Here is a 20,418-nt window from a genome sequence, read left to right on the forward strand (position 1 = left end):
TATATAAGCGAGGCTTGAACATTCTGCCACAATATTTTAAAATGTTTTCAAAACGTTATTGCAAACTATTTTTGGTGTCGAAAACGTTTTGTGTTTGTTTGGTGCCCTTCCTCTACCTAGGCGAATAGATTCCCGTAACAATCAAGCAAATCGTGTTCACTTTGTCGTATTTGGTGGGAAAGGTCGTTGAAGTTTTACACATAGGTCAAGTTCATATTGTTTGGGCTTGGCTAAAAACAATACTTATTTGTTCCTCTTGTCATAATGATTCAGGAATCGTATAGTTTGACATATCTACAACGTACATCTATGGAGTTGTGCACAAAGTAAAATTGTGACTCCATAGGCCTAATTCTGGCTCCACATGCGGCCAAAATGAAAATTGCTCCGATTTTGTTGAAAATAGTTCCAAATTATTTGTCCTTCTATGATAAATGTTGGTAACACATCTAGGACAATACCCATTGAGTCGCATTGCGTTCTACTGAGTTCACAATTGCTGTGTTACCTGGATATGAAAGCAACATAGAGTTAAAACTATTCTTTTCTGATTTCTTCAACAAGACAAATGATTTGAGATAATATCATTCATTAACCTCATTTATAAACATGAAACCTTTGTTGTTATTTTGTATTTTGTTATCAAAAGTAACGCAAAATTCCAACATTGGCGACCAGAATGCTCCCCCGTAGTTAAATTGACCAAGTCAACACTGCGCAGATTTGATCACGTCACGCTGTAAATACGCAAACGCGAATTCGCATCCATGCATTGAAAAAAACACCATTATACGTATACGCACCTATGAATGGTCCACTGATATTGGTTCATTACCATATGAATACTAACACCGTTCATGAATGGTGAATCAGTTATAAGTCGATCGCCTGAACAATATCGTTGTTACAATTCCAATTTCCAACTTGGTTTTAATTGGGTCTTTTGGCAGTAGTATAAAAGAAGTGCTGAAAACTTGATGAAAAAGGGTCGCTTTTGAAAAATCAGATTGCAATTTGCAAAAGTAGTACGAGAATGTAATTTGTGAAAGTATTACGAGAAAAAGTGTTAAAAAAGTCTGAAATGGCCTGATTTTGAACGTTACGCGACCACACCAATGATATTTCCTTATTGCGCCCTCTTTATGGGATACCAGCAATCGTGATATTTATAGATACCATGTACTTCATCCTGTTCTTTCTTGCAGTTTTGATAAATGGCGTCCTTTACGCCAAGATCATCATTTTCATTAGGATCACGCCCTCAGGTAAGATACAAGTGACGAGAGCATTGTCATCAATTACTCTTCTTCGTAACCCTTCGTAACCAATGCCGGGAACCAATGGTATACTCTTCGTCTTGGCCCTCGGAATTCCTCTGTTCCAAAGCAAAATTTTTAGATTTTTCACAGTACCTTCAAAACAACAGTGCTGATGCCATTAACGACTAATCAGTTGCAATATATAATGATAAAAAAATATTATAATTATGACACACACAAATGATTCCGGAGAGAAAGTAACTCAGTTGTATTTCAGCTGTGAACCCATAAAACTACAAAGTACATTTGGAATTTTTGTTATTGAATTTATCAGACACATTTCAATTCAAATAATTTTATTTTATTCCATTTCAAAACTTTATATTTCAAAACGGTAACCAGAGTTGTTCTTCCCCTGGTCCGTATACATATAACAACAATTACCATGCTCAAACCAAAGGTCATAATATATACAACAGAATATAGCAAAATAATAATATACATTTTTAATGACAATTTACGAATATATTTAAGATTGGTTGTGCGTTATGTAATTAATGTGTCGTATTTTTTCGGTGGTATATATGGCAGGGTCTATGGCTCCAAATTTGGTACAGCTCAACTTACCGTACTTTTCCTAACCAGACAGTCCATGCCAAAATTGTTACTACACCTTTACATTTCATCGAATCTCTTTTTGATGTGTCATTTTGAACATCACACTTGAAAGATGTATGCTATGTAGAAACTTTATTTTGCAATTTCATAATTTGCATATTATTAGCATATTTGCAAGAAAAACATGAAAATCAATAAATACCTATATTTTTCACAATTTCAATATTTTATTAGAAATTAAGCATGTAGGCCGTTTGTTATGACTTGATGAATGATACTGTTAAAACAGATTTTGATATTTTTGCTTATTTTTCCTTTTTTGCCCCAAAATGTGTAAAAATCAACATTTTTTGGATGACCTATATTTTCTTTGAATATTTATCAAATTTCTTAATTTAGGTATAATACAGTGCAGAAAAAGATGTCAAAAAAATCTGTTAAAATGGGTTAAATACTCAATTTTCATGCGCGGGATATTTGAAACATAAAATGAAAACATGTCCATTGCACTTTTTCCTCGAGATGTACTATAATATCAAGGTTACGGATATATTATAATCCCTTCTTATCTTCACTGATCCATCAGATACCTATTGTTATGAATGATCAATGAAAAGGTTCAAAACTGGGCTACTAATGGTCTGTCAAGTATCTATAGTTATTTTCATGACTGTGTCAACTCAAAAATCATGCAAGTTCGAATGTAGGAAAAGTATGATCAGTTGAGCTGTACTAGTCCGTGTGTCAAGCAAGTTTGGAAACTTGAAGTATGTTATTACAATCTCATCTAAAGACACACAAAAGCCATAATTGTGTGATCTGTACATTTCGTTGATGTTTTTAAAATTGATTTTGTTAGCATTATTATAAGAAGCAAGAAACCTAACAGTTGAAACTGATTAAGGTATTGATCTATAAATTTATTGATCTATTGATCTTTCAGTTTGATTATGTCACATATAAAATAATTTAATGAGTACAAGAAACATTTCACCAAATCTCAATAAAACATAAATAAAACTATAGATAACATTATTAAAACTAGACTATAACTATTTTAAATTAGTTAATAAAAGTATAATATATATATTAAGCTTATGACATCATAGATATCATTGGCATTAAGCTCAGTAAGATAACCCTCTAACATTTGTGTTCAAAATTACTTGGATCGCGCTTAAATTTATACGCGAAGTACAGTTTGAATTGAGTAGTCGTTTTTTGGTATAAAAATCAATATGAAAAGAGGAGGCAACAAGTTTGAACAGAAAGAATATTGCAAGTGAGTAGTTACTAATTAATAAAAAGTTGTACACTTGCAGGAGGTAGCTCATTATCCATAAATAAATACGCTGACTTACGTAACGTTCTATCGAGTTGCTTCTTAGTTAATGAGAATAATGATTTGATAGGTAAGCACCAGGAACAAATTTTATTCGATCTTTGGATCGACCGTCGATGCTTCTTCGATGCTTCTTCGATGCTTGATATTAATGAATTATCAACTAATTAATCAGAATTAATGCTAAATATATATTGGCCAGTATCAGTATGTACAAACTACTATTTTATCACAATTAACAATAGTAAATTAATGGATTTCATAAATAACAAGGATGCAATGGTCGATCCTTGCTATTTATGAAATCTATTAATTTACTATTGTTAATTGTGATAAAATAGTAATTTGTACATGTACTGATACTGGCCAATATAAATGTAGCATTAATTCTGATTAATTAGTTGATAATTCATTAAAATCAAGCAGTCTTTTTAGACTGGGGACAGCCAAAACTCTGACAAAAAGGGGGAGATGGTGCACCCTACCAAGCATCGGTGGTCGATCGAAAGATGGAATTAATTTGTTTCTGTAAGTTGAAACCTCTATTGATACTCTCTTGAAAGTACACAGAGTAAAAGTTCCCAACAGTAAGGTAAAATAATTGAATCAAAGTAAGTAAACCTAAACTCTCGATTTAACAATTTACGTTATTTGCAAAATCGCCCCGCTGCCCTACTACCAAAATGATTTTACCAGGACATATGCGAACGTAACGCGTAAAAAGTTGTAATTTCCCGGTGCAAGTTGCATGTTAAAATGGACCAAAATGAGGATAGTTGTTGTGGCCTACGCAGGCCAAAAGCAAAATGCAGACCACCGATTTTTGTACCAGTATTTTGAGCCAGGGGAAAACTTCCCCCCTGGCACCCCAGAACACCAATGCTACGGGCATTTCTCTAATTTGCCTCTTCCGATCGCAAATAACATGAATAAGGATGGTTTTTTATTAGGCACATCTTCTTTATTGACATAATAAGTGACCCTACAAGCTGACAAGGCAATGATACCAACAAATATTCATGAATACTTCTTTAGAGGTAAGAGTTTAGATCCAAAACTAAAGCTGTTTTTTGTTTAATTTGGTACTGCTCCTTTCAGCCACCTTTCCACGTCGTCATAATGGTAGTCCATCCAGCGTATGTTAGCCTGTGTTGCTTCAACCATCTGTACGAAAGTACGGCTTGCTGTTCCTTGGTCAGGGTGCTCCAACATGAACTTTTTTAGCTAAATAATATTCGAAATAATGAGAAAAAATTACACGTAGAGAAAAACCAAAACATGTTACGAATTGAAAATATCGTTATCTAACATCAAGATGTAAATTTAATTAGGATTATACACAAGGTTTAGAATATTTTCGTCCAATGTATTTTGTGGCACTACTTGGTGAATTCGTACAACTTTTGTGTGGGTTATGGTGGGTGTGGATGTTGAATGTGCCTTGATGCAGAGTGTGTTCGATTTAGTTGAATGGAATCCATTCACTTACCTCTGCCAGAGCAAACTCGGTATTAAAATGACTTGTTACTCCTTCGACTAAATCCGCAAATGAAAATACAGCCTGGCCATACCTGCGAATAAGCATCACAAAATCTCATGTAATAATCCATTACATCGTGAATTCTTCATCTTTTTTTTGGGGGAGGGGTATTTACCTAGAACAAATAATGACTCGAGAATTTTTCAAGTAAACAGTCACTTACTAGCAATAAGTTGTGCCCATGAAAAGTATGATCACAGAGTCTGGGTAACACGTATTGGACATAATCAGAATATATATACTTTTATTTAAAAAAGAAAATAAATGTATCTTAAAAATAATATTCCTGTTTCAACCTTAGCCTCAGCATATACATTTTTTTTAAATGTAAACAAATGAAAAGGGTTTAGAATGAAATTGAATGTAATACATGGGAACTTAATATAATCAGTGCCGAGACTATAGAGCATGCCAATACATGTGCATGGGATTTTGTACAAGGTTTTATGTTTTGAAATATTCGAGAATAATAATGTCCCATATTCACTATGGAATAAATCGACATGGGATGTTGTACTGCAGTTGGCACAATAACCAGTATATTAAGTTCATTAAAATGTAATATAACCCATCGTTGTGCTCTTTTAATGTTTAGTGGCAATGGTGACATTCTTCATGAAATTGTCATGTGAATCTTTAGCTTGCTTTCGTTCTTGAAAGGGAATCAATCATATTTCACCGTTATTCACCACTGAGCGAAGTAAGCTCGCGTACGCGTGGTTTACTTCGTTAGGCAACTAAAGCTGCGCTCGCGTAATAAAATACTCAGACGATGAGGGCGCATCGTTGTTAAACACGAACAACGATGAAACATGTTGAATCCCTAATTACCTGACTAGACATGGATACGGAGGCAAGCAAAAATGTGACTTACATATCAAAAAAATAATCCCAGTTTCACTTATGTGACTTACATATCAAAAAGATAATCCCGGTTTCACTTATGTGACTTACATATCAAAAAGATAATCCCAGTTTCCTCTGAAGTAATCCCAAGCCAATGGAGCTCCAACAGTGTTGGAGGCTACTGATGTTATTACACCGATTTCATCTTGTGAGCGTATGAGATCTTTGTCCCTGGAATATTCTAAATATCTAGTAATATACCAAAAATAATATATAAAAATCAACCAGTGTTAAAAAAATAACCCCAAATTTAAAAGTCAAGGGCCATTAACTTTTTTGGGACCCTTAGATCTTAAAATGGACGGATTCTCTTCAATTTTACAAACTTCTGGTCCGATAGCCTGCCCCCGGGAGCCTGCCTTGCTGCTAAGACTAGAAGCAACAGCACGACAACAAGACGACATAAAAATGATAACGAACTATATTTGGGTTGGTGTTGATTAGAAACCTATTCTAAAAAATGAAAAACAAATATTATATACCATTTTCAAATGTATCAAACATTCAATATGAATGGCTGTGTGTGAATTACATTGTATCTGTACCAAAATAATCTGATTCTCAAGTTTTGAGATAAATTGCACTAGCAGTATGGATATTAGAAGTAAACTTTGAAAATTAACTGGCAAGTACACAACATCTATAGAGTTTGCAATTTCATTGACAATGATACAATCATTTAACTATGCTGTTCTCTGCTACACTGGACTACTGCAATGTTTGATTAAATGACATATCCAAGAAAAAAATGTATGCTCTGTTAGTGTGTCAGCAAACACGATCTTCTCACATTACTCCACTTGTTTCACTTTGGAAATTCCATCACTAAGAACGAGCTGAGGACAGAGCTTTCGCGATTGCTGTTGCTCAATCGCGGAGCATGCTCGTACCACAATCAGAAAAGCCAGGATTTAAGTGTGAGGAGGCGAAGCCAAATTGTCCCATTTGTCAACTTTTTGTCCCATTTTAAGGGCACTTTACTGTTGGCTATTCCCGTCCCCCCGGCTTTCCCTAGCCACGCCCCTGAAACCTAGACAACTGAAAACCCAGCTCTAGTACCACATTTACTCGCAGTAACTTTTAGTTTCTGTTTCGTAATACTTTTTGTATTTCACACGCTATATGCTATACCATTGAATATATTTGGTCTTGTCTTGCAGACTTCTTACTTGTTCATAATTTAACTTTTGTGTGTTTGCTTACTGCCGCTTGTAATATTTCCGAATAGGTGTGTTATAATGCCGTACAATTGATCAAACTACACAACTGGCATCTCTGAACATCTGGCGTTTTATTACTATTTAGTTAGTCCTCTTTATGATGCCTCATACTCACGTGCTTAGAATCCACGGTTCGTTTGCACATGCCATAGCACTGCGTAAATTTGATTGTTCTGTTGAAGATGTTGTTGTTTGATACTGTTCCAATGCAAAGAACCACTCATCTTGTCCGCCAGCAGCAATGGCTTTGCAATACACATAGTATCTCAGATCAGGGTGAATGCTGTGTAAAAACACCAAAGATCACGGTTGTTTGATGTGATCATTTATTAAATTTTTAAACAAGACATTATAATCACTTCTAGACCTGGACAATACCAACAATTATCACAACGATTTGTACATACATTGCCAGCTCATTTTAACATAGATTTTCGTTTCTTTTTTCAACTTAATCATCTTTTTCTGCTTTTTTTTTTGTATATTTTAAGCTGTATATTTGTGTGATATTTACATATATTTTTAAGTTAATTTAGCCAAATAATATATGTTATTCCTAAGAATTTTATGATAACAAGTACTTAAAAAATTTCGTTTTTATTTCTTACTCTTTTTCTGATATTTTAATGCCATTATACCAGTGTCTACCCCTTGTAAAGATGAAATCACGATTTAAGATAAATAGCGCCACCAGTGTTTACATTTTATTAAAAATGACGTAGTTTTACATCCTATCAAACAAACGTCCAGTTTTAAAGGTCTTAGAAATGAAGTAAGCTTGAGATGGATGAGGTGTAATTGAAGATTTACCAAGTCATTTAAGTGACGCATGACAGTCTAATGGTAAACCAGAGGAATATAACTTGCTGGACTTTTGATTACTTACGTGTTGTTTGCTGGGTTCTCCATCCATTCGTTAAACATACCTATTGCTGTCTCCGAACAGTCTTCATTTCCATACCCACAAGCAAAACTAATTGCAATTGAACGAATACGTCTGAAATGGATGTCAAATAATTAGTATAGTATATAGGTGTCTCATTGTTTATAAAATACACGAAGAAAAATATTTGGGAATTTATAGAGTCAGTTAAAAAATTAGTAGAATCACTATTATAATGTATATCATTCGTTATCACTATGGGGAGAGGACGGAGAAAACAGCAGGAACAAGGCAAAATTACAAGCCACAGCATCGGAAGAACAACACAAACCAACAGTAGCCATTACATACAATAAGAGAAATACCAACATGAATTACCTATCTAGATGAGTTCCCGTGTCCTCCCATCCAACATACTCATATAAAGGAGTCACTTGTTGTAACATATATTTCTGGTAAAATACAGAAAAATGTGAGATAATTATTCATATGTTTATTAATAGTAAATGGACATTTTCAGAAAAGTCCAAATTACGACTGTGGATGTTAATAAAACATTACAAAAGTATATCGATAGATCTTAAGCGATGTGCCGAGTTATATGACGGCCAAAATATATTTTGAAAGAGTCAAAGTCTGCTTTTTTCCCATGGAGAACAACTTGATTCCATGCTCGTTTGCCTTCTGCATCTAATATATTGCTACAGCACTACATACGATACATTTTGGTCACATGCAATACAATCCAATATGGCAGTTTTCCATAGTGTTTCGCACTCGAAACCTTTTGTCAAATCTCTTGGTAATAGATAAAAGTTCAAATCCGCTTGCTTACCTCAAAAGAACCATAAGCTCCGGATCGGCTTAGCATTAAATCTATATACCCAGTAACAGATGACACTGTTAACCAGGGTACATACTCTCTTTCTTCCACCAAGTACAACGTTTGATCTAGGGCTGTTGTCTGATTCAAGACACCTGCCCGAGCTAGATTGAAAGCATCGCCTAGGAGGGCTGAGCGACTGGCAATAGATATAACCTTAGCAAACAAGTATAGAAACAAAAATCAAAGATAAATTAATTGAATCAATTAAATTCATCAGCAGCACCATCACCACTGGTCGTGGAGGTGTTGCTACTGATGATGCCAATGAAGATGATAAAGAAGCTAAAACAACTCAATATGACAACATGATGATTAAGTGTAAAATGTTTTGAGTGTGCTAAGGCTGAGTGTGTAAAGTGTGCTGAGGCTTGTGGATCAACGTCTAGGCGTTGTGCCTGTGCGTACTCAGCAAACACAAAATGTTTTCGACATCACTCACTTAGAAAATAATGCCAGAAATGTTGGGTTATATAAAGGATATAAAACGTTTTACTGAAAACATTCCAACATATCGTTATTTAAGTGTCGACAGAAAGTGTTGCAGAAAATATTTTTCAATAACATTTTGAAAACATTTAAGAAATATTTTTATAATGTGCTTTCATACAGAACGTTTTAAAACGTTTTCATGACCTTTATATAACCCGACATTTAATGTTATTAAAACGTTTTTACCAAAACCTTTTTTACCAAAACCATAAGCCCAAAATATAACCTGTTTAAAACGTTTTAAAAACGTTTTGTGTTTGCTGATACTATAAATCACTGCGCTTTTTAATAAATTATTATAGACGATGATTATAATGATGATACTGCTGTTGATTATTATTATGATGATGACGATAATGATGATGATGATGATGATGATGATGCTATTTAACACCCACCTCGTGATCACTAATGAGCTGTGCTTTCAGTAAATCCCAATTTTTAGCATCATAATTAACTCGGTAGTAGCCACGTTCGTCATAATTAACTAACAACCACTCGTTGTCATCCAAGTTTGTTAATCCAACAGTTCCTGTATAAACATCAACAATATTGTCAGTATTTATGCACCGCACACATTACGATATTTCTAAATTTAATACAAATTTCTTCATAAAATTATTATTTCAGACTAACGACAGAGAACTTCTATAGTATCCATAACAAGCAGGTATTGCGATTTTTAAGCATGTGCTATAGAAGATGACATAATCCAGTTCTCTAATTTAATACAAAAAATATGAAACAATTAGTTTGACAAAAAGACGAATAGCTATGAATGAACCAGTTGTCATAATTACGTTCTGTATTTGGATCCAGCCAATTAAGACCACCGATTTCAGGATCTCTAGGATCTTCAGCTGTGACGTACGTAAGCGGTACATACCATTGATATCTGTAAAGAATATTGTAAAATTGTGTCATTAATGTATTACTTAAATATGCAATATTCGAGAAGAAATTTCTAAAAAAATCAGAAAAAATGAAAAATCCTTTCAGAAGACATATTTTCTTGAGAGCACGGTTGGTTAAGGGATCTAAAATGAGCGTTTATTGTGTTTCGACAGTATATTTTGTGGGACATGAGAGCACCTCGGACCTATCGAATTGCATTCTGAATACGAAGCATGTCTTTCTGATATCAAATAATTTTCATTTTTGAAAATCACAATATAATACAAATTTTATGACAAATTATAAAAATTTGATATTTTTCAAATTTTTGATATATAACAGTCCTCGAAGTAAATTATATAAATCTAATGATATATTCTTAAAGTGTATGTAGCAGGAGGTAAGGCCGAATTTTTTTTTGGTGTTTTGGGAAAAAAAAATCCATATCTTCAATACGAAAAGTCAAAATTTTCAATTGATCGTCGGCTTTTCATCCCACCTACATACACTTTAAGTATAAATCATCAGATTTATAAAGTTTACTTGAAGTACTGTTAAATATCAAAAATATCAATTTTTAATGATTTGCCATAAAATGTGTATTAAATTGCGAATTTCAACAAATCAAAATTATTTGATATCAGAATGACATTCTTCGTATTCAGAATGCAATTCGATATGTCTGATGTGCTCTGATGTCCCAAAATAAATACTGTCCAAACGTTCATACCCCAGCCCTTAAGGCGTTCAACAAAATTCAAGGTTCGAACATCAGGGGCAACATGTGCTATAGGGGTAGTCATACTGCACACACCATTTTTGTTCAGCTGCTAATTGGTACGATATAGTAGTATTGGAATACATGTTAAGGACTATATAATGCCTATAATTATTTATTTTGATAAAAATGATACTTGTACTAATCCTTGCTCTATGGCACAAACTATAGAGGTGGGGTGTGTGGGTGTGTGTGTGTGTAGGGGTGTGTTGCACGGATGTCTCTGATATCAAAATACTCTTGAAGGGTCATGTCACATAACAGTATCATATTTCAGAGACGTCTCATAAATCACATACTCCCTAGTTTCAAAACCCAGTCGCAAACGATATTAGTACTTTGGTGAACGTGCCGGCGCAGTGGGAACAATTTTGTGAGTAGGCCTTATCAGGTTTGTAGCTAGCCCAAGTTGAGTGCCTGCTAATTTTACTATCCAATTCATGAATGAGAGCGCAGGCTCGGGTACTCTTGGGATTTTTTTACTTCAAAACATTTGATTTTGGCCATTGCAATCTAAGTGTGTTCTGGGACCATTTGTCAGATTTGCACAGATAGATATAATTTTTGCCCAGGTAGGTATTTGCTAAACATAGGCAAGCTTATTCTAATACACTCAGCTTCGTTCCGATGTGCTGCATCGAGTGCCCAGCTGTCAACAAAGCTCGACGTATGTGATATCACAGACTCCCCGTATGTGAAATCACTGACCGTCTTTGAAATCAGAGACGTCTGTGAATTACGAGTGCCCCTGAACTGATGTGGCCCAGTGTATGTAAGTCAGTGTGTATGGATTGCAATGAATATATACAAGTTTGTAACTGACCCTAAATCGCCATATTCCGTGGTAGTATTTCCTTCCGGGTCGATTAGAAACCGCGTTTGATTTGCGGTAAAATCAGGCGCAGCACCATACTGTCGATCTATTCTTACGTTGGGGTAACCCATCTGAAGAGTCCAGGTGTCCATTATTTGTTTCACGTCTATTATTAAGCCATCCTCTTTTGCTGCCTGAAATACAGTATTATATCGTTGAAAATAATGATCAACTACAGAAGTGATAAATAATCTAGTGTTGTTTTAATCGTCTAAAACAGTTTAAGCGACCGTCTACAACCCATTGCTACCTTATTAGACACAACATCATTTTTTGTTCCTATAGCACTATTGGTGCCCGAAAAGGTACCGATGGCACTTTTTATCGTACCCTGAACATTTGTACAGTACATTTGTTTTTTATTTAAATGAAAATCAATAACACTATGCAACTGTTAATTATTATGCTTGATACAATTTATTATATCTCCAGGGAGTGAGGTTAAGAGTCATCGGTACCTAACCGGGCACCGATAGTTGTATAGGACCAAATTGGATGTGGTGTCTTAAAATTGGCGTCTATAACGCGGGACTTATCATCTGCCATCATCTCAAGACACTTATTTTGTGCGCAAATGAATGCAGCTAAAACACAACGAGGAGATTGGATAATACCGGACAGATACATGTAAAGATCAAATGTCAGATTTTAGAAAGCAGGATCAAAACCGGAGTAGCCGGAGAAATTCGTGCCAGGACGGTTTGGATAGGCAACTCATTATGACTTAGCTGGGAATCGAACTCAGGCCACAGTAGTAAAAGACGAGTGTATTGACCGCTACAATAAATATTAGCAACCGAGATATCTAAAACATTAATTATAGTGCATCAAACGTCAATAAACTATACCTTTTACAAATGTAATGCCATGTTCAAGACAATGATAAACTTATGAAAGCAAGGCTATTTCGTGAACTTACCGCAGTTAAGAACACCCAGAGATCATTATTTTCAGCGTTGCCATATTTAAAATATTCCAGATAATTCTGAAAGTAAATACACCGTCAAGATGGGTTAAATCTAAATTATGCACGCATACGGATTGGGATATCTTCGTGATTTCCGTTGAAAACCAGATTACTATAACCCGTGCCGAGCTGGGGTTGAGACCATGAAAAAACGGCTTTTTATCAACAGACGGACCACGAAACTGACTAATAGCACTTACCTTTAGTCCTTTTTGAAACGTACTCGCTCCGAGAAAGAAGCTACACATTCGAATTATTGAAGCTCCCTGAAAAGTGGAAAAATCCAAAGTTATACTTGATAATTAATTTTGGTTTGTTGATGTTCAATTATTGAAAAGCTTATTACCTATGAAACAGTTTTATTTGGATCAAACGCGCTTCATATGGGAACAACAAAGACAACAACGATGACAACCACAAACACCACCAACAATAACAATAGTAACAACAACATTATCAAAAGCGAAATGATTCAAAGCCATGTTTACCTTATTATAAGAAATACTATCAAATTGTTGATTGATTTCTTCAGGAGTAAAAACCGGTATAGATATAGGTCTTGATGTAGCCAACGAGTCAGTTACCATAACACCTTGTAGGTCCCTCGCAACAAACTGATCAACCTAGATATTAAAGAACAAAAATAACGTATTTATGTGTATCGCATTGGTATATAATTATCAATACCTTCATAGGAAAGTCTTTGGTTAACGTTGGGTCACTAGAAGTATATACATTCAGAACAAACTTCAAGTTCAACTCCTCGACATTTCTTTCGGGTTATTCATGGCCATAATAATTCCAAGATAGATTCTTTTTTCACGAGAGATACTAGTAACTGAAATTAATCTAGTGCTTTTGCCTTTTGACGCTATATTTGCATAAATTTACCGTAATATATTTGCATAAAGTTGTGGGTTCAAATATTTAAATCAAAAATGCTGGTATAACTATAAAATGATCTCCAATTTATTTGGTATAATAATTTGTATAATGCCTCATACTCACGTGTTTAGAATCCATGGACCTTTGCTGAGTTCAATGAGTACATATCAAATTAGGCCAAATATTCAGTCAATTTAGTCAAACGCTTAGACCAATCATGGATATTGTATTACTTACCATTCCCCAATCTGGTTCTGAATAATCCACTCCCAAATATTCAACATAACTTGCAAAGCCTTCATTCAACCAAGTATCATCCCACCATTTTAGAGTTACAAGGTTGCCAAACCACTGTAAAATCAAACATTAAATATGAAATTTTCTAGAGACAATCTTCTTCGCATTTGCTTTCAGGATTACCTGATTAATCTAATTTTCTGAATCAAAATGTGCTGCCACTTTATCATAAATACTCTATAATAGTATACATGGTGTATCAAAATAAAGTATACAGTTTGAAAAATGAAAAAATTAATAAGGACTCAGTGGCTATTTTTGCGAGCCGAGTAGAAATGCAGTTGCGCAAAGTCAATTGAAATGCAACATGAACATCACATATTTGACCACTTTCTTTACAACAGTAATTGACAGTTTTAGTCTTCCATATGGCCGCCAGGGCATGGCACAATTCCTATGAAACCAAAATATCAGTTCTCCTTAACATGGCATTTCCACCACGTCATATGAGAGTGATGACCTGCCTTTAGGATGTCAACTTGTGCAATTATGTGTATTTGGAGTTCAAGGTCTACAGGAGGACTTGTGAAAACCTTTGATTTCAGATAGCCCCACAATTGATCTGAAAAGAAACCAGATGTGTAAGATCAGGAGATCTTAGGGACCATTCCACTAGGGGCTTCGAAGCAATCACACGATTGTCAAACAATTCTGCAAGTCGTTCTGTGAAGAAAGTGTTGAAACTGTGATTTTCATGTTATTTCAATAATGACTTCGCGCAACTGCATTTTTACACGGCTCACATAAATAGCCACTAAGTACCTATTAATGGTCACACACCAGTGATTTGACAGTTGTGGGAGGAGAAGATGTTGATTCAGCTATCAACTAAATTATTTTGACCAAATACCTCATACTTTTTAATCTAATGACATTTTTCAAACCGAATACTTTATTTTGATACACCCTGTATTTTGCATTGCCGTAAGTATGAATACCGGGAAATTATTCAGGTCTTTGTATTGTTAGTCTAGAATCGGGATCGTCATTTATAGAGCAGATTTCCAAGCTCCAAGTATGTTATCAAGGTTGGTATCTGTTAAATTGTGAAGAAATGTACTCAATTATAGCTGCAAATATTGCTTACAATATGAAATTCCTTTATGTCCAAAAGCATTGGTCCAATAGCTTTTAGGATACGCTGTATTAAAAGGTAGTTAAGACTCAATCAAAAAAATCCCCCATCTCGATGTATTAAAGTTACCAAAACACCGGTTACCCTCTTGATTCACTCATCATACAAACAAACAAGCAAACAAGCATACAAACAAAGAACTATGACAAAGTATGACTCCTACCTGGTGAGCTAATTCGTGAGCTACAATAGCACACACCCTCTGCTTATTGGCTGCGGATGAGACCCCTTCCTCATACACCAGGGCTGTCTCTCGGTAGGTGATTAATCCCCAATTCTCCATAGCTCCAGCCGAGAAGTCAGGAAGGGCAATCATATCTGCGAGACAAGAAAACGTAGAAAATTATAGACCAAATAAAATGCTGCCACCATGCAGTTATTGTTAACTACATGTATGCACACAACACAGGGGCACTCACATAGGTAATTGACCCGTACTAGTAGCGCTGTGCTGTGGGTATAGGAGATGAACTAGTTAGCGTCATATATCAAAAAGTATACAAGCTCTGATTTTAGTACTTGCTCTGTGTTTCAATTACTTATTGTTTTCAAAATATCTGAATTTTACAAGCTTTAATAACGGGGGAGCATGCATTTGTATGAGAAAGGAAATCTACAATATTATCCAAACTCCCGTGTTAATCCAATGCACATTTTGCTTCACCGGGTTGCCCTGGAAGAGAAGTGCCACCAAATCGTAATAGGTACAAATTTAGTATTTTCTGTCAATCAGGTATGGTTTATTGTCTACATGTAAATCTTTAAATTATTAGCATAGTTCTTAACGGTGGAGCGCCTTGATGAGTAAATGATAGCAAACCAGTGAAAAATCCACAAAACTCAGTCAGTGGAGTTCCACCCGTACATGCCCATAACGTGGTAAGAAATGTACATTGGACAATCTATTACTATAATGGTTTAGTGCTGCATATTTCGGTTTAATCTTCACTAAGCGGGTTTATGGCTGAAAAGGTCACGGTGAATTTGCCGTGGACAAAACTGCACTATGCACGTGTTCTAACATCTGATATGAAATGAGCACGGGGAATACAGGCTGAATCAAATAATTGTTCTTCATCCGTTTGTTGGTGTTTTTGAAAAACTCTCCTCTACTACCTCAACCATTGGATCCAAGATCAGACTTTTTACTTTATACAAATTATATATCTAAGAGTCTTGTTATTTCAAGATGATCTAATGGTGGGTTTGGAAGATGCAGGCATTTCAAAAACACCAACAACTGACGGAAAACGTATGATGAACAACCATTTTGATACAGTCTGTAAGCTGATGCATCTTAAAAAATGGAGTGTCTGTTAGAATCTGTTTATTTGGTTGTGAAGTTGTAAGCATATAAAAAGTATTTTCTCATGAGGCGACGACAAAACTTTGCGTGATGAGCCCGACTGATTTTTTTTTCAGATTGATTAACCTCCCGGGCGGGTTTTTTTAAGGATCATTTTATCCTCTTCCTAGAAAGAAACTAATTAAAAACGACCTACCCTACGTGTAGAACAGGGTTTTTTCGTCGCCTTAGACATTTAGCCGTTTCATGGACTTTGTTATTGCTATTTATCTATTCGCGCTCGTCTGTGGGTGTGCGAGGTACAAATATGAACATTTCCTTTTTATAGTTCATACACATGTCATAACTGTATGAAAAGTATACGGGTTATTGAAATTAAAATGTTTTACTCAGATAAACTTTTCAAAATACCCATTTTTGGAAGAGGAAACTTAGTGCCAAAATATTCATAATAGAAATCCAATTGTTCGATTCCTTTTTCTAGTGCGTAGTCCACAAAATCAATGGCATCTTCGCGTGCCCAGAGACGCATCTGAAAAGATAGGAACAAACAGATACATAACAAACCGATATTGACGGCGGTTTGCCAATTCTTGTATTAAGTTGCAAGATGAATATCAGTTCATCAGTAGTTACGGCTTTGTATTTTTCTGAACAAGATACCATCAATTTGAGTAATTTATGTTGTATATGAATACATGTATTATTCATCAGCACTCACAGTTAACAAACTAAAAACACGATTAGCATGGTTAAGCAAAATTATTCCCTCATTGTTTCGAATCAAATTTCGAATATTCAAACCTATTAAAGCACCTATTAAAAGGTATTTTAATTGAATTGATGGCCAGTCACAGCTGCAATAGGTGTTACAAACTCATAAAACAGAAAAGCATTGATTATTCGCTATTTAAGATATTATGGCGTTTGTTTGTACTTTTAGACCATATTTGAAATTTTTGGTCAGAATTTTCCTTGCAATTTGTCTTCCCTCACCACACGCCATTGGTATACTGCACATGATCCATCAAATTGGACACAGTGTTGATGATGCAAACAATGATTTTTTTATACTAATCGTTTTATATAATGGCAAACTATTAATATAGATTATGTTTGATTTGATTACCTCGACTCCACTTTTCGTCACATTCGACTTGTACACAAAGTCACTAACAACCCAGCATAACAGATACGTAGACATCGGTACACTCATTGCAAACTTCGTCTGTTTCCAGTCATCAGGAAGATCTACTGTAGATTCCTCTGGCATGTTAGCTATAGCATTGTATTCCGCTTCGTAATCCATAGTCATGGTGAAGTTTGCTTTCATTGCAGGCTCGTCAAAACAAGGAAATGCACTTCTGGCATCAGTAGGTGCGAAAAATGTCGTTGCAAGAAAACTGATCAGATAAAACAACCAATCAATCTATCAGAAACTGATCAAAGGTCAAATTCAGCAATCGATCAATCGAAACCGATATATCAAATAATAAATACATCGATCATCATGATCAATCGGATCCCAATAGCTAACAAGAAATAATAATATAGAATTGTGACCACAAAGTCATGAGAGTAACAACGGTTTGTGGTGATGTGGTCTGTGAAAATTTTGCACTCTTCTAAGGAATAATTGGATCCCTTCAGGGTTATGGAGATAAAAGTTGGATGATAACTAGATATTCTAATAGATAATTGAAAACCAATTGAGAGGTATTGTATGCAGTCATCTGTACATTATCAGATCTCTTACTCGGAGCCATACAAGGGAACTAAAGTCTGCACAAAAAGTAACAGCTGTTATAAATACGCCTATAGATTATTTTAACATAAAAAGAAGGATGATTTATGTACGCGCATTTTGATACCCCATTTGTCCAATTTTGTTCAATATTGACAATACAGTAGTGTTTTGAAAGAAAAATACCCCAATTTAAAAGTTGCAGTTATTTGTATTGATTTGATATAAGCGCGAAGATAATGGCGGGCTTTACGTGTTTACGGTGCTGGCATTATAACCATTGATTGCTGTAAACTGCAACTTTTAAATTCGGGTATTTTTCTGTAAAAACACTACTGTGTTGTTAATATTGAACGACATTTGACGAATGGGGTATCAAATCCTTCTCGCTATGTTGAAATATTGTGAAAACAATTATTAGTTCTGAAGCTATAGGCGTATTTATAACAGCTGAGTTACTTTTTGTGCAGACTTTAGAATAACAGTCAGAAGATGGCCATATCGACGATGCTTCAGTGCAAGGAGCCCTATCTGCAAAAGCTGCCCTATATACATTTGGCAATGTGTAATACATTCTAGCAGCTTAGGAAAATGGGGAATTCGTACGCTCGATGCGTTGAAAATAACAAAATGAACAAGCCTCTGTGATACGAATTAAAAAAAACACCACACTGTATACGTGACTTACCGTTTCTCATTGTTTTTGGTATAAGAACTTAAGTAGTATCCTATGAGACCTTCCACAAGAGGTGCTCCAAAGTCTACTGTAAATTCATACATCTCGCCTTTTGTAAGTTCATTGGATAACTCGACGACCATGTACTGGTTCTGTTCATACAGCCACGGTTCTCCGAGCTCGGGAACGTCAAGTCCATTAATGTTTCTTATTGTTGCACTGCCCTTAACAATATCCAATGAGTTACTATGTAATATAATGTAATTCGTTGCATTCTCACAACTTATCAAAATTTTTACTGAGCCGTTAAACTGTTTATTAGTTATGTCTGTTTTTAGGTAAAGATCGTAGTGATGTGGTTTCAGTGATGTTGGAAGTCGTAGATCCTCCCATATTTCTTTTGGTACGTTGGGTGTTGTCTCTGGTGGTTCAGTTGCAGGAGGTTCAGTCGGTGCTTTTGTTACTTCTATTGGCTCTGTTGTTCTGTAGGGGAAAATAACATTATAAACAGATATACAGTCATCTTGTGAACGTGTCTGTAGGTTACTTAAGGGCAACTTCACAATGAACTGAACTTCAAACGTCTCCTGTTTTGCAGCAGGTTGTTTGATGTGATCATTTCTAACAAAACATTACATAATTTTAAATTCTAGACCTCTACAATACCGACAGCTATGACACTAATATGCACATATATAATTTTAGCTATTTTTAACTTAGAATTTCTTTTCTTTTCTTGAGCAAAATCTTCATTTTTTTCTGCCTTTTTGCTGTAATTTATATTCAATAAATTGTATATTTGTCTGCAGATTGAGGGCGTGATTTATATATATTTAAAAAATAATTGAGCCCAATAATATGAGTTATTACTTTCATTTCACGATAAAAAATAGTTTGAAAATTTCCTTGCTATATGTTACTTTAAAAAAATAATGCCATTATACAAGTGTCTACCCCTTGCAAAGATGCAAACAAGGTTTAAGATAAATAGCGCCATTAGTGTTCAACTTTTCTTAAAAATTAATACAGTTCTTCATACCATCAAACAACCGTGTATACCAGCGTCTTGACATCATGGGGGCATGGAGGTATTTCCCCCTCCCCAAATTCAAGGTTTTCCAGCAGTCAAAGCAAACAATCATGGTTGGTATACCCACTCATCGTGGGACGAGGGCTAGATAATGCCCTCGGGAAAATAAAGGCACATTTTGGTGTCATCACTGTTCAAGAAGACCGATACACGTTTTGGTTTACACGCTACCAAACATCACGAAAATCTCAATTTTCTTATGATATCACAGATACTTACGTGCATTTAGGCAAGATGCCGCATAGTAAGCCAACTAATGCTGCGACGGCAATAACTGCTAACGAACAAAACAATATCGTGGTTTTGCTCATGTAATATCCTTTCTCACCCATTTTTAGCAGTGTTAACCTGTTGAACAAATTTAAACGAATGATTGAAAGTGCCTGTTATCATTATTTGTCTTTACGCCAACAAATAATATACAGATGTTCTATGTAGAACTTTGGGTAAGCCAAGCAGATACCAGTGTACGAGCCTATTTCCTTTACATTAATAGAACCTAAGTGAATGTGAATAAATATAATCGTTGTTAAGCAAATAAAATGTGACCCGTATCAAATGTTCAACTCGCCTTGTTACCCACATTATTTAATTTATTGTATTACGAGCGCACTGTTCTAATAAGGCCA

At 35.1% G+C, this 20,418-nt stretch overlaps 1 protein-coding gene across 1 annotated transcript in view; it reads right to left on the reverse strand.

The window, feature by feature from the left end:
* LOC140157731 (uncharacterized) overlaps positions 1-20,200 on the reverse strand; it is an 86,409-nt gene extending 66,209 nt beyond the window's left edge. The window contains 19 exon segments of the mRNA XM_072180977.1: positions 4,298-4,443; positions 4,709-4,790; positions 5,714-5,854; positions 7,001-7,168; positions 7,772-7,882; positions 8,147-8,220; positions 8,604-8,807; positions 9,542-9,675; positions 9,944-10,038; positions 11,639-11,823; positions 12,609-12,674; positions 12,857-12,922; positions 13,145-13,279; positions 13,779-13,892; positions 15,137-15,291; positions 16,691-16,811; positions 17,409-17,682; positions 18,712-19,182; positions 20,009-20,200. Coding sequence (XP_072037078.1) covers positions 4,298-4,443; positions 4,709-4,790; positions 5,714-5,854; positions 7,001-7,168; positions 7,772-7,882; positions 8,147-8,220; positions 8,604-8,807; positions 9,542-9,675; positions 9,944-10,038; positions 11,639-11,823; positions 12,609-12,674; positions 12,857-12,922; positions 13,145-13,279; positions 13,779-13,892; positions 15,137-15,291; positions 16,691-16,811; positions 17,409-17,682; positions 18,712-19,182; positions 20,009-20,121 — 2,855 coding nt within the window. The 5' untranslated portion in view covers positions 20,122-20,200.
* Positions 20,201-20,418: the final 218 nt, after the last annotated feature.

The sequence above is a fragment of the Amphiura filiformis genome, chromosome 7 (genome assembly GCF_039555335.1).
Source record: "Amphiura filiformis chromosome 7, Afil_fr2py, whole genome shotgun sequence".
In the NCBI taxonomy this organism is placed as follows: domain Eukaryota; kingdom Metazoa; phylum Echinodermata; class Ophiuroidea; order Amphilepidida; family Amphiuridae; genus Amphiura; species Amphiura filiformis.